This window comes from Entelurus aequoreus, linkage group LG08 (genome assembly GCF_033978785.1).
Source record: "Entelurus aequoreus isolate RoL-2023_Sb linkage group LG08, RoL_Eaeq_v1.1, whole genome shotgun sequence".
Lineage (NCBI taxonomy): Eukaryota > Metazoa > Chordata > Actinopteri > Syngnathiformes > Syngnathidae > Entelurus > Entelurus aequoreus.
Window position 1 is genome coordinate 71157943 of NC_084738.1, and position 15322 is coordinate 71173264.

At 40.3% G+C, this 15322-nt stretch overlaps 2 protein-coding genes across 2 annotated transcripts in view; both read left to right on the forward strand.

Annotated features, from left to right (window-relative positions):
- LOC133656434 (glutamate receptor ionotropic, NMDA 2C-like) overlaps nucleotides 1-10685 on the forward strand; it is a 180727-nt gene extending 170042 nt beyond the window's left edge. Inside the window, 2 exon segments of the mRNA XM_062057513.1 lie at nucleotides 10157-10223; nucleotides 10526-10685. Coding sequence (XP_061913497.1) covers nucleotides 10157-10223; nucleotides 10526-10685 — 227 coding nt within the window.
- Nucleotides 10217-12692, forward strand: LOC133655200 (TSC22 domain family protein 2-like). The gene has a single exon (XM_062055152.1). The coding sequence runs from the start codon at nucleotides 10799-10801 to the stop codon at nucleotides 12425-12427; it is 1629 nt and encodes a 542-aa protein (XP_061911136.1). The 5' UTR covers nucleotides 10217-10798; the 3' UTR covers nucleotides 12428-12692.
- Nucleotides 12693-15322: the final 2630 nt, after the last annotated feature.

Below are 15322 nucleotides of genomic sequence, written 5' to 3' on the forward strand. Positions count from 1 at the left end.
CTTTTTCATATGCACCCACATTTATGGATGTATGTTATATTGTCTTTATATTCCAGCGAGTAATCCATTTTTAACCTGAAATTTTGAATGAAAGACACAGCTGTTCTAAATGTGTCCACTAGATGTCACAATAGCATTTATTTGTATCTTTGTGGGTGATGGTACATATGTACAAAATAAACCACATGATGTTAGTACATCAGTCAAGGAAAATTATCAAACAACATAAATAACACATAATTTGATTTTGATAAAAAATAGTTTTTATCTTGATAGAATGAAAATTAACACCAATGAGTTGATTGATGAACATTATCATGCAAATTATTCAGAAAATATAAATAACGACAATTAAATGTAGAATACTATTAACCGCAAAATAAAAAAACAACAACATTATGATTTCTACAATTTCAGAATGTGCTTGTTCTATTTTTAAACACAGAAAACAATCTGAAGTTGTCTTTCTTTTGAAGTTATCGTGCCGTGATTTTACCAGTCCGGCCCACTTAGGAGTACATTTTTCTCCATGTGGCCCCCGATCTAAAAGGAGTTTGACACCCCTGACTTAAGCTGTACATCAAGCAAGAATGGGAAAGAATTCCACCTGAAAAGCTTCAAAAATTGATCTCCTCAGTTCGCAAACATTTATTGTATTTTTAAAAGGAAAGGCCATGTAACACAGTGGTAAAAACTGTGCCTTTTTTGCAATGCATTGCTGTCATTAAATGCTAAGTTAATGATTATTTGCAAAAAGTGTAAAAGATGGTGTCTTGTGGCTGCATGGCCACTGCTCCTTAAGAGGATGGGTGATAGTGATGTGCAGATCAATACTGAAAAATCGATGGCGCGGATATCAGTTCTTTATGCTTTAATATCGATTCTCAAATCAAAATATCAATATTTTAGTTTTTTGAGATAATGTATATCATAATCAGGATCACAGCGTAAAGTAACTAAATCATTGATATCTTGTCTAAATCAGTGTTTCTAAACTAATAGAGAGTCGCCCAAAAAATTATCTTTTTCACAGTACTGGTCCGTATGGGTTGCAGCGGTACTCTGTTGTAATACACTTTCATACCACTTGTGGCAGTAATGACAATCTCAGACAAACAGAAGAATTGATTGAAACTTTTATTAGTAGATTGCACAGTACAGTACATATTCCGTACAATTGACCACTAAATGGTAACACCCGAATAAGTTTTTCAACTTGTTTAAGTCGGTGTCATGACCCGGAGTCAAACCCACGTTTCCTCTGCAGCTGGAGTTGCAGGTACCTCTGTTAACCCCTCTGCTGGCAGCACGCTCAGACACGCCTCTGCTCGCGCTGAGCACAACACGCCCACACAGCAACAAGCCTGCAAACAATCACTCATCCGCGCACCTGGACTTGACGAGGGGGAGCGGCATAAAGACCAGCGGACCCGAGGAACCTTTGCCAGAACGTCGCTAACCTTCCAGTAAGCATCACGTCTGGCATTCCTTTCCCAGTGATTTCCTCGTCCTTGTTTTGCTCTCTCTCTGTGTTTCCCCCTGGTTCATGCCCTTTTGTATTTCCACAGTGACTCCCCTGTCCTCCGTGATCTTGCCTTGTCACTCGACACCCATCCGGTTTCCTGACTGCCCTCCTCGATCCACGACCTCCCTGCTCGGACCCAGAACACACTGCCCTGCTCTTGCCCACGACCACTTGCCTGTCCACGAACTGCCTCTTCGCCTTGCCCCCTTGGATAACCACGAAAGATACAACCAACATTTACAGATAACAACCCTTGGTAACATTTACATTATTAATTTTACACATAGTCAACACTCACTCACTTTGAGTAGCATACACACGCCACGTATTCATCAAAGGTTTCAAATAAACCTTGTAAACCGCAGTCCTGCCCTGGTTGTCGCCTCCTTCCCTTCTCTAATACACAACAGTCGGGGTCCACGTAAATCAATTCATGGTACAAATATATACTATCATCATAATACAGTCATCACACAAGTTAATCATCAGAGTATATACATTGAATTATTTACATTATTTACAATCCGGGGGGTGGGATGAGGAGGGTTTGGTTGATATCAGCACTTCAGTCATCAACAATTGCATCATCAGAGAAATGGACATTGAAAGAGTGTAGGTCTGACTTGGTAGGATATGTACAGCAAGTAGTGGACAAAGTGAGTTCAGATAGCATAAAAACAAGTAAATACATTAGAAATACATTTGATTACTTACATTTGGTTATTTACAATCCTGGGAGGTGGGATGTGGAGAAGTCTAGAGCTAAAGTCATGGAGAAGTTTCTTAAAGGCCTACTGAAACCCACTACTACCGACCACACAGTCTGATAGTTTATATATCAATGATGAAATCTTAACATTGCAACACATGCCAATACGGCCGGGTTAACTTATAAAGTGCAATTTTAAATTTCCCGGCAAACTTCCGGTTGAAAACGTCTAGATATGATTACGTTTGCGCGTGACGTCAATGGTTGAAACGGAAGTATTCTGACACACTGTATCCAATACAAACAGCTCTGTTTTCATCTCAAAATTCCACAGTATTCTGGACATCTGTGTTGGTGAATCTTTTGCAATTTGTTTAATGAACAATGGAGACTGCAAAGAAGAAAGCTGTAGGTGGGATCGGTGTATTAGCGGCTGGCTGAAGCAACACAACCAGGAGGACTTTGACTTGGATAGCAGATGCGCTATCCGACGCTAGCCACCGACCGCATCGATGATTGGGTGAAGTCCTTCGTCACGCCGTCGATCGCTGGAACGCAGGTGAGCCCGGGTGTTGATGAGCAGATGAGGGCTGGCATAGGTGGAGCGCTAATGTTTTTAGCATAGCTCTGTGAGGTCCCGTAGCTAAGTTAGCTTCAATGGCGTCGTTAGCAACAGCATTGTTAAGCTTCGCCAGGCTGGAAAGCATTAACCGTGTAGTTACAGGTCCATGGTTTAATAGTATTGTTGATTTTCTGTCTGGTTTATTTCTTTTGTTTCTATCTGCAGTTAAGCCCAATGCTATCACGTTAGCTCCGTAGCTAAAGTGCTTCGCCGAGGTATTGTCGTGGAGATAAAAGTCACTGTGAATGTCCATTTCACGTTCTCGACTCTCATTTTCAAGAGGATAGTATCCGAGGTGGTTTAAAATACAAATCCGTGATCCACAATAGAAAAAGGAGAAAGTGTGGAATCCAATGAGCCAGCTTGTACCTACAGTCAGAGCGAAAAAAGATACGTCCTGCACTGCACTTTAGTCCTTCACTCTCACGTTCCTCATCCACAAATCTTTCATCCTGGCTCAAATTAATGGGGTAATCGTCGCTTTCTCGTTCCGAATCACTCTCGCTGCTGGTGTAAACAATGTGCAAATGTGAGGAGCCTTTCAACCCGCGACGTCACGCTACTTCCGGTACAGGCAAAGGCTTTTTTTATCAGCAACCAAAAGTTGCAAACTTTATCGTCGATGTTCTCTACTAAATCCTTTCAGCAAAAATATGGCAATATCGCGAAATGATCAAGTATGACACATAGAATGGATCTGCTATCCCCATTTAAATAAAAAAATGTCATTTCAGTAGGCCTTTAAGCGCAAAAAATATGACTAAACTTGGTGAAGCAGAAACAAAATACACTACTTTGTAAAAGTTACTAGACACGTCAGATATATGTGTACAAGATTTGACCCAGTATTGGATCAGAAAGAAAATCAATGGTATCACACATCACCAATGGGTGAAATGCAAATTTCACAGTGCGTCATGTGTGATAAATTAATTCGATAAAATATATAAATAGGTTAATTATTCTTCTTTCTGTTGACACTACTCTTACAGAGGTGTTTATTTAAGTATATATTTAACGCTGTGGTTGTAGCTTTTGTTTTATGCATAATAGGCATAACTAGGCTTTTGAGCAGTGGTCCTCAACCTTTTTGTAGCTGCGGACCGGTCAACGCTTGAAAATTTGTCCCGCGGACCGGGGGGGTAAGTAATTATTTTTATTTATTTATTTATTTTTTCATAAAGAAATACAATCATGTGTGCTTACGGACTGTATCTCTGCAGACTGTATTGATCTATATTGATGTATAATGTATATATTGTGTTTTTTATGTTGATTTAATAAAAAAATAAAAATTAAAAATAAAATTTCTTAATTTCTTGTGCGGCCCGGAACCAATCGGTCCGCGGACCGGTACCGTGCCGCGGCCCGGTGGTTGGGGACCACTGCTTTTGAGTACTTTATTTAGCTACATAGGAAAGCGGGCCTATTAGAAATGCCTTTCAGTATGATGCATTTTCAACAATTACCTCCCTGGCAGCTTCAATCCAAACAAAAGAATAGTGACATGATATGTATTTTTTTGTCATTTTGTTTGTATACGCTCATAAAATGATTTGGAATTTTGAAAACCCCCATTGAATAGTTTAGTTTCACTTGTACTCAATGATCACTTTAGGCACATCAGTTGATTTAATCATGCCGTCCTCATCGTTGCAATGCCCGTGCAACTGCAAACATTTTAGTAGATGACGACTTGGTTTTATGTCCTGCAGCAGATGCAGTCTTAACATACCAGCTGCATTCTACAAGCGATATTAGGAGGTAGCTATGTGATAGCTCATACTTCTCTAATGTTCTGGGAAATCAGAGGCCAACAGCTTCCAAAATCCCAAAAGGCCAAAACAACTCATGGTGTTGGTTTCAGTAATCAGTACTGGCTACTGGGGTAAAAAACAACTAAAAAAATATGTTTATAGTAAAAAATTTGGTCCCTTGCGGTAAGGGATGTCATTTTTACTATATTAACTAAATTTAATAAAAGAAAAAAGAGCAAACCAAACCAATCTCAGTTTTACGAAAATATATACATTTACAAAAAATACAATACTAAAAAATAGGAAAACCATAATAATAAGAGAAACAGTATCAATAAGAATAATGAAAGTAATAATCATAATGCCAATAATAGTTGTTTAATATTTTAAATCCAAAAATGGTACAATGTGTTTGCTCATTGGCTCAGAAGGCTAATTGATGATTAGAAAACCCTTGTGCAATCATGTTCACACATCTGAAAACAGTTTAGCTTGTTACAGAAGCTACAAAACTGACCTTCCTTTGAGCAGATTGAGTTTCTGGAGCATCACATTTGTGGGGTCAATTAAACGCTCAAAATGGCCAGAAAAAGAGAACTTTCACCTGAAACTCGACAGTCTATTCTTGTTCTTAGAAATGAAGGCTATTCCACAAAATTGTTTGGGTGACCCCAAACTTTTGAACGGTAGTGTATATCGCGATGTAGATGTGATTACATTTTTTCAGCACATGTACTAATACGTTTTGATGCACTTTGTAACCTACAATAAAAACATGACACAAAACAAAAACAAAAAAACAAAACAAAACAAAAAAAACAAAAAAATATATATATATATATATGTATATGTATATATATATGTATGTATATGTATATATATATATGTATATGTATATATGTATATATATATATGTATGTGTATATATATATATATATATATATATATATATATATATATATATATATATATATATATATATATATATATATATATATATATATATATATATATATATATATATATATATATATATATATATATATATATATATATATGTATACAAAATTAAACAACATCAAAATGCCCCTCTCCTGCTTTGACTTTTCAGTATAAGGGCCTTATAAGCTACCTCTCTTTGTTTATAATGTATATTTTCTGCTGGATCTACTCTCTATTTTATAATGGCCTTTTATTTCTTTTTGCTGCAGCTGTTACATATACTATAATATTGTACATGGTCATTGGGATTTGTTATATACAAACCCCGTTTCCATATGAGTTGGGAAATTGTGTTAGATGTAAATATAAACGGAATACAATGATTTGCAAATCCTTTTCAACCCATATGCAGTTGAATGCACTACAAAGACAACATATTTGATGTTCAAAGTCACAAACTTTTTTTTTTTTTTCAAATAATAATCAACTTAGAATTTCATGGCTGCAACACGTGCCAAAGTAGTTGGGAAAGGGCATGTTCACCACTGTGTTACATTTCTTTTAACAACACTCAATAAATGATTGGGAACTGAGGAAACTAATTGTTGAAGCTTTGAAAGTGGAATTCTTTCCCATTCTTGTTCTAAGTAGAGCTTCAGTCGTTCAACAGTCCGGGGTCTCCGCTGTCGTATTTTACGCTTCATAATGTGCCACACATTTTCGATGGGGGACAGGTCTGGACTGCAGGCGGGCCAGGAAAGTACCCACTGGATGGTTCGCTTCCCCTTTGGCTTAATTTGACTCAACACGGGGAACCTTACCTGGCCCGGACACGGAAAGGATTGACAGATTGATGGCTTGACATGGTGACACGATGGCTTGACATGGTGACACGATGTCGAATATTTCCAAAAACAATTTGAAATGTGGACTCGTCAGACCACAGAACACTTTTCCACTTTGCATGAGTCCATCTTAGATGATCTCGGGCCCAGAGAAGCCGGCGGCGTTTCTGGGTGTTGTTGATAAATGGCTTTCGCTTTGCATAGTAGAGCTTTAACTTGCACTTACAGATGTAGCAACAAACTGTATTTAGTGACAGTGGTTTTCTGAAGTGTTCCTGAGCCCATGTGGTGATATCCTTTAGAGATTGATGTCGGTTTTTGATACAGTGCCAAGGTCACGGTCATTCAATGTTGGTTCCCGGCCATGCCGCTTACGTGGAGTGATTTCTCCAGATTCTCGGAACCTTTTGATTATATTTTGGAGCGTAGATGGTGAAATCCCTAAATTTCTTGCAATTGCACTTTGAGAAACGTTGTTCTTAAACTGTTTGACTATTTGCTCACGCAGTTGTGGACAAAGGGGTGTACCTCGCCCCATCCTTCCTTGTGGAAGACTGAGCATTTTTTGGGAAGCTGTTTTTATACCCAATCATGGCACCCACCTGTTCCCAATTAGCCTGCACACCTGTGATATGTTCCAAATAAATGTTTGATGAGCATTCCTCAACTGTATCAGTATTTAGTGCCACCTTTCCCAACTTCTTTGTCAAATTCTAAAGATAATGATTATTTGCACAAAAAAAAATGTTTATCAGTTTGAACATCAAATATGTTGTCTTTGTAGAATATTCAACTGAATATGGGTTGAAAATGATTTGCAAATCATTGTATTCCGTTTATATTTACATCTAACACAATTTCCCAACTCATATGGAAACGGGGTTTGTATTTGTGGAGGTTTCCCGTGTGAGTTTTTTCTGTCTCCAACTCCAACAATGTGTCTCTGCCCGGCTGACGCTAATAAAGGCGACAGGTGATTAGATAACAAGCCCCAGCTGGGCAATCTACTCACCTGCCGCTGCTTCGAGGCCGGTCCCTACACGACCCCGCTCCACAATATTGTAAATATTATATAAATATATAATATAACATACTATATCAGTATATAATATACTGTATGTAAAATATGTAAATATTACATATATGTTATATTTTATATTGCTACTATGGTACATTTTTAGTCTACTTAATACCTGCATTATCCTTTCCATCCTTACCCTTTCCATCCTTTGAAACTGAGATACTTTGTGGAACAATTTCCCTTGTGGATCAATAAAGTTTGTCTAAGTCAGGGCCGGATCAGGAACAGGTTTTATCCGGCCCGCGGGGTGAGTTTGCTAAGTATAAAAATTAACCTGAAATTTTTGAATGAAAGAAACCGCTGTTCCAAATGTGTCCACTGGATGTCGCAATAGCAATTATTTGTATCTTTGTAGATGATGCTACATATGTACAAAATACACCACATGATGTTAGTACATCAGTCGAGGAAAATGAGCAAACTACATAAATAACATCCTGTAATTTGATATAATTTTTTTATCTTGATAGGTTGAAAATGTCTACCAATGACTTGACTGATGAACATTATCACATAATTTATTCAGAAAATACAAATAACGACAAATAAAGATAGAATACTATTAACTACAACGTGTAAGTGTAAAAAACAACAACATTAGCATTTGTACAATTTCAGAATGTGTTTGTTCTATTTTTAAACAAAGAAAACAATCTGAAGTTGTCTTTATTTTTCAGTTATCATGCCGTCATTTTACCAGTCCGGCCCTCTTGGGAGTAGATTTTTCTCCATGTGGCCCCCCATCTAAAATAAGTTTGACACCCCTGATCTAAGTCTAAGTCTAAGTCTTATCCACTAGGGGCAGTGGTACATTAAGTTTCTTTTTTAGTCCTGCAGACCGACCCACTCGGGGCAGAAATATGAATAATCCCTCTAAATAATCATTTATATGTATTATACTAAGTTGCACTATGAAAAGAGCATCATACACGAATACAAATAGACCAGTGGTTCTTAACCTTGTTGGAGGTACCGAACCACCAGTTTCATATGCGCATTCACCGAACCTTCTTTAGTGAAAAATAAAATGTAGTTTTTTTTCAAATTCAAGACAAAGTTATATGTTTTTGGTAACACTTTAGTATGGGGAACATATTCTAAGTAACAAAGACTTAATTTATAGTTATTTGGTTAGGGACCCCGATTTAAATAAGTTGAAAAACTTATTCGGTGTTACCATTTAGTGGTCAATTGTACGGAATATGTAATGTACTGTGCAATCTACTAATGAAATTTTCAATCAATCAATCAAAAAAAGGGCCAGGGTTAGAGGGTTAGGGTTATAATAAGGCCATGCTGAATAAGGCATTAATAAATACTTAATAATGACTAGTTAAGAGCCAATATGTAACTAATTTACATGTTAATAAGCAACTAATTAATGGTGAATATGTTCCCCATACTAAAGTGTTACCATATTTTTTACTGGTGCACGAAATGAACCGTGCATGAACATCACCTTGTTCAAAGAACAAAACCAACACAGTGCATAAACTCACAACAAATTACACACCTGCAAATCAGTCTGCTGTTGCCGTATCTGTAATACGCCGATAGGGAGAAGTTTGTATTTACACGATGAGTCGGGTGTGTCTTGACCTCCGCCGAACCCCTGAGCCCGACTCACTGAACCCCTAGAATTCGATCGAACCCAGGTTAAGAACCACTGCTCTAACCCTAACCCTAACCCTAACCAAATAACTCTAAATTAAGTCTTTGTTACTTAGAATATGTTCCCCTAGTGTCCAAAAAACTCTAAATGAAGTCTTGGTTACTTAGAATATGTTCCCCTGGTGTCCAAATAACTCTAAATTAAGTCTTTGTTACTTGGAGTATGTTCCCCTAGTGTCCAAATAACTCTAAATTAAGTCTTTGTTACTTAGAAGATGTTCCCCTAGTGTCCAAATAACTCTAAATTAAGTCGTTGTTACTTAGAATATGTTCCCCTAGTGTCCAAATAACTCTAAATTAAGTCTTTGTTACTTAGAATATGTTCCCCTAGTATCCAAAAAACTCTAAATTAAGTCTTTGTTACTTAGAAAATGTTCCCGTAGTGTCCAAAAAACTCTAAATTAAGTCTTTGTTACTTAGAATATGTTCCCCTAGTGTCCAAAAAACTCTAAATTAAGTCTTTGTTACTTAGAATATGTTCCCCCAGTGTCCAAAAAACTCTTTGTTACTTAGAATATGTCCCCCTAGTGTCCAAATAACTCTAAATTAAGTCTTTGTTACTTAGAATATGTTCCCTTAGTGTCCAAATAACTCTAAATTAAGTCTTTGTTACTATTAGAATATGTTCCCTTAGTGTCCAAATAACTCTAAATTAAGTCTTTGTTACTTAGAATATGTTCTCCGAGTGTCCAAAAAACTCCAAATTAAGTCTTTGTTACTTAGAATATGTTCCCCATACTAAAGTGTTACCAAAAACATATAACTTTGTCTTGAAGTTGAAAAAAAAACCCAAAACATTTCATTGTTCACTAAAGAAGGGTTCGGTGAATGTGCATATGAAACTGGTGGGGTTCGGTACCTCCAACAAGGTTAAGAACCATCGCTTTAGGTTACATTTTAAAAACGAAAGTTTCATTTGACGTCATCGTCACTGTCTTTCCCGAGTGAACGTGAAGGCAGCACCGGGCACGTCGTGCGTCAACATCCTTGCGCACTGCCACAAGTCTACCCGGCATGCAACGCGGCGTCATACAACATAGCCATCTTGTCAAGAGTGACCGAGGCGGGGAGGTAACTGTGGCCGCTCTTTCGCTCTCCTTTTCCCCGCAACCGCTGACACTCGGGAGCGGCTTCTTTCTTTCCCTTCAGCGGGGGGGTTTCGTTTCATGCTGGGCGTCGATAAAAGCTGGTGGACACCCGGGAGTGCTTTCAAGGAGATGTCCCGCATACTTGTTCCGACGTAGGGGGAGTGTGCGGCGGCAGCAGCAGCCAGTTGACTTGACTTGCTAGCGGAGGACTGCCGGCCGGCCCCGAAGTAGCTCCGGTAGCGGCGCAACGTACTCCGCGACAACGGCGGTTACACAACCGCACAGGCGGGAGACTAGCAGGCCCGCTCCGGACTTTGGAGAGAACTCCGGGTCGCCGTTTGTGTCACTCCGGAGTCGCATTTACCAGCGGCGTGTCGTCAAATCGCACCCGGAGACCCGAGCGACTGCAAAGGGGATGGCGCAGATCCACCTCGTCTACAGTTAACGACGGCGGACTGCAATACACGCAAGTGTGCTGTTTTAGTGCGCGCTAACGTTTATTTTCCCGGCGGAGGATAATAAGCAAGACTCGGGGGGGTGGAGCGCGCGTCTGGCAACATGTCGAAAATGCCGGCCAAGAAGAAGAGCTGCTTTCAGATCACCAGCGTGACTCAGGCCCAGGTGGCTGCCATCGGAGCCGCGGACGACACGGAGAGCCTGGAGGACCCGGACGAGTCCCGCGCGGAGGACGTGGCGTCGGAAATGTACGAGCCGGCGTCCGAAGAAGCCCCGAACAATGCCGGGGAGCCGGAGGCAGCACCGTCGCACATACCTCACTTCGCCGTGCTGTCAGTCAACCCCTTGGGGGAGTTTCGGACCGGCCCGGTTCAAGGCGGTCAGCAGCAGCAGCCGCCAGCAGCAGCGGGGATTGGCGCGGCCGTCACACCCCTCGTCGCTCAGCCGGGGGCAACTCAGCAACAGGCTGCCCCGCCGACCTCCAGTCCCGGGCCCGCCGTGGTGTCAGTCAACGTACCCCAGCCTGCTACAGTGCCCAGTCCAGGTCCCCCGCCTCCTTCCGCGAGTTGCACGTCTCGCTTCCGGGTCATCAAACTTGACCACGGTACCGGGGAACCCTTTCGAAGGGGTCGGTGGATGTGCACGGAGTTTTACGAGAAAGAGTCCGAAGGTAACCGGACTGTGGACGGCAGCAGACATGTCAGTGCAACACTGGAGAGCGCTGCAGACAGAGACAGTGGGCTGGGGCATACCGGTGGCTCTGCGGTTGCCTCGGCGACCCACTCGGCCCAAGCCTCGGGCTCCTCGGCGGATGTTGCTCTGTCATCATCTCGCATGGACTCGTCCGGGCAGCAAAACTTCATCACCCGGCAGCATGCCGGGAGCGGGTCGGGGCCACAGATTGCTCTCTCGCCGGTCCCCGTGCAGCTTCAGACTCAGTCTGTGATGGTGAGTGTGCAGCCCGCCGCTCCTCAGAATGGGTTGCCTCAGTCTGCCATCCACATGCAGAAGTCCCCCATCCTGCCCCAGTCGGCCCAGACGCAAGCTTACCCTCTCCAGCAGCTTTCCATGGGGCACCACCTGACCGCCCAGAACCCGACCGAGTACTATCAACAACAGCCTGGGCTTTCCGCTGGTCAGTCACTGTCGGTATCGTCAGGGCCGCAGACGGCGGGACAGGCGACCTCTCCTGCCGCGCCCGCAGCCTCCGGGGGAGTTTCGATACACCAGCTCGGGGACGTTGCTGTGGGTGGATCCATACTTTCTGGACCGACGGCTCCAGGCCAGACCGCTGGAATGGGAACTGTACTTGTTGGAGCATCGACTTTGCAGCAGCAGTCCGTCAGTCAGTACGCTGCCACGGGGCAACCCAAACCCCTTAGCCTCCACCCTGCGTCCTCCGGTGTGCAAAATGTTCCCCCCACTGTGCCTACCGCTGTGCCCAGTGCCTCCAGTGCAGCCATGCCAAAGGTGACGACATCCAGTTTGCCTCCAGGTCAGACCGCTCACAGCAAGACGACGGGAGCATTGGGGGCACCGGGCCTCCTTGCAGCTGGATTTGGACAGGCGGAGGGCGGCGGCGCGAGGAGGTCCGACGGTGTTGTCAAGCCAATGTCATCCGGGAAGGATCTGATGAAGCCCCTCATGCCTGAGAGCCTGCAGCTCGCCGCTCCAACTGTCAACAGCCTGTTTGGAATCCATTTACCCATCGACGGGGATGAGGACAGGTAATACATTGTTACTGCTCCTAAAGTATTGTACTTTGCAAATTACGGGCTGTGGTGAATTATAGTGTCACCCCAATGTGGCAGAAACACCGCTAAAACCATGACTATGCAAATTGTGTGGTTAGTAACGGTTAACAGAGGCTTCTATTATAACGTCGATGCGCCAAAATCTGTTATAGCTTGTCAATGAAGCAGAGACTTCCTGTAGTGTCAGCAAGGCATGCAGGAGGATGTGATAAGAGGAAGGAAACATGCGAGACGTTTCTCATTTGTGCTCAGAGAAATGATGTAGCGCATGTAAGGAAGACAACCCTCACTTCCTCCACATGCAGTACTAAACGAACCTTGTCATCGTGACACTTGAAGTGGGCTGCTCCGCGTATTTGTTAGAAGACTTCAACATTTTATAGTCATTTCTGCACAGCTGAAAATGGATGGCTTACAGTGCAGTTTTTCCCCACAGGACTGCAAGGTATCTGTGGCACTGGTTGCAGTGTGTTGACATCATTGTCTAATTTGAATATTTGACCATGTACTAGAAGCAAAGAAAGAGGACATTTATCCAAGGAGCTAGGTAGGCCTGGGCCGATAACCAATTTTGCTTGACGATATATTGACCTGCAAATGATTGCCGATAAACAATATTATTGTCAACATTATTTAGAAACCAAACTACCCACTGATGAAATGATAATACATAATAATGCAAAAAACTTGTATTTCTCATAGATCAGGGGTGTCCAAACTTTTTCCACTGAGGGCCGCACACGGAAAAATTAAAGCATGCAGGGGCCATTTTGATATTTTTCCTTTTCAAACCATAACAAAATATATGGATTTAGTTTTTTTTTTACCTTTAGGGCTCCCGGGGACCGTAAAGGGTCTAAGTCATTAAAATGTAAAAAAACCAAGTCAAATTATTATATATACAGTGTTTCCCACACATTCATTTATTTGTGGTGGCCCGCCACGAAAGAATTACGTCTGCCACAAATTAAAAAAATAAATAAAATTTAAAAAAATAATAATTATTTTTTTTTTTTAATTTATTATTATTATTTTTTTGTCCTCTCCAGCTTCTCAGGCAAATCATATAGTTGATGTAGATGCCCATATCGGCTGTTCAGATTTACTCTACAAAAGAGAAGTGTAGGATATTTCTCTTGTTGCCTTATTTGTAATTGACTTTATTAAATGTATTTATATTAGAAACACAACCTGTGTATATAACAAAGGGTGCAAAGTCTGCAGGCAGTAGGAAACACATGGTTAAGTGTAGGGAGTAAAACTGATGGCAGTCTAAAGTTCAAGATTTTTGGAGCTCTTTGTTCAGTGGATCAGATGTTTGATGAAGCTCTGTGTCTATCTACCACCACTACTGTTTTCTGTTTATTTGTTACTGACTGTGGCAGGACACCTCTGCCTCTGTTTCACTTTATGTTGCTGGTAAATAATATGGTTGTAGTAGTAGGCTAAAGTTAAATTATTTAGTATGCACTAATTAAAGGGGCAGAGCTTTAAGAGACATTTTAGCTTTTATATTTTATAAGATATATTTTTTTGTAAGAACCACAATTAATAAATATATTTCAGTGAATAACTTATTGTTCAAATCTGTATATAAATATGTACATAAAGTGTTGTAATTATATTGTAAAATGGATGGATGGATGGACGTTTAAAACAAAACTTATTATTAATTAGTAAGTATACATTTTTTGAGTCTTGTTAGAGAAAATCAAATCATTGTAGTAAATTATGCAAATTACTCGATGATGTCATGGTGACCACGCCCATAGCCACGCCCATAGCCACGCCCTCACCGCCACAGGTATCTTGGCAGTTTATGGGAAACACTGTGTATATATATATATATATATATATATATATATATATATATATATATATATTTTTTTTTTTAACTCTTACAGTAAATCTCTACAATATATCAACTTCAGGTTGAAATAAAGTTAAAAAAAACAAAAAGGTTTTATGCCTTTTCTGTCAAAGACCATTTAAAAAATAAAAATAAAACTGAAATATGCAGTATTTCCCCCACTGCCCAAAACATTCAAAAAGCAATGTTTGATGTGAAGTAATTAGAGCCTTAAAAAGATCAATAATGCAGGACACCATTCATTATTATTTTTGAGTAATCACAGTGAAAAGACAAAAAATATCCCATTAAATATATTTGGGACCCAAAAGGTGCCCCACTCATAAAGTGATACATTTTTATTAGGTTTTTCTTTTACTTTCAACACTTAAGTTACGAGATGAACTTCAGATATATCGGTCGATTTTACGTTTGAACTATTATTGTGTTTGTTTTATGCTCTTTTGGCAAAGAAAACATTGATGTTTTTGTATGGCAACCACACAATATTTTCCACATAAAACATTTCAAAGTTAAATATTTGAAATAATTGGAGCCTTGAATAGGTCAATAATTCATTATAACATTGAGTTATTTTTTTCTTTTTTTTTGAGAAATGGCAAAAAAAGAAAAATAAAGAAAAAAAACAGCCTGCATGGCAGCTTTGTGTCAACATTGCCACATTTTCTAGTCAGATTTCACCTCATTACACTTTTTTTAAAATATTTTTTAAAATTTTTGCAATAGCATTTCCAGAACGTGTGGCGGGCCGGTAAACTATTAGCCGCGGGCCGCAAATGGCCCCTGGGCTGCACTTTGGACACCCCTGCCATAGATTTTGACATTGTAATTGGAATGTAAACTTTTTAAATATCCAAGTTAAATAAGAAAAAGAATAACATTTACTGTAGTCTGTTAGCAAAATGTTGTACTTGAATAAAGATCACAAACAAAAGCAATAAAATAGGTTTTGTCCCGGTTAAAGAGGGGGTGGGGAACCTTGAATATACACAACCAACACAA

Coding starts and splice junctions, on each gene's coding strand:
- LOC133655200 (XM_062055152.1), top strand. CDS start 10,799: ATGTCGAAAATGCCGGCCAAGAAGAAGAGCTGCTTTCAGATCACCAGC.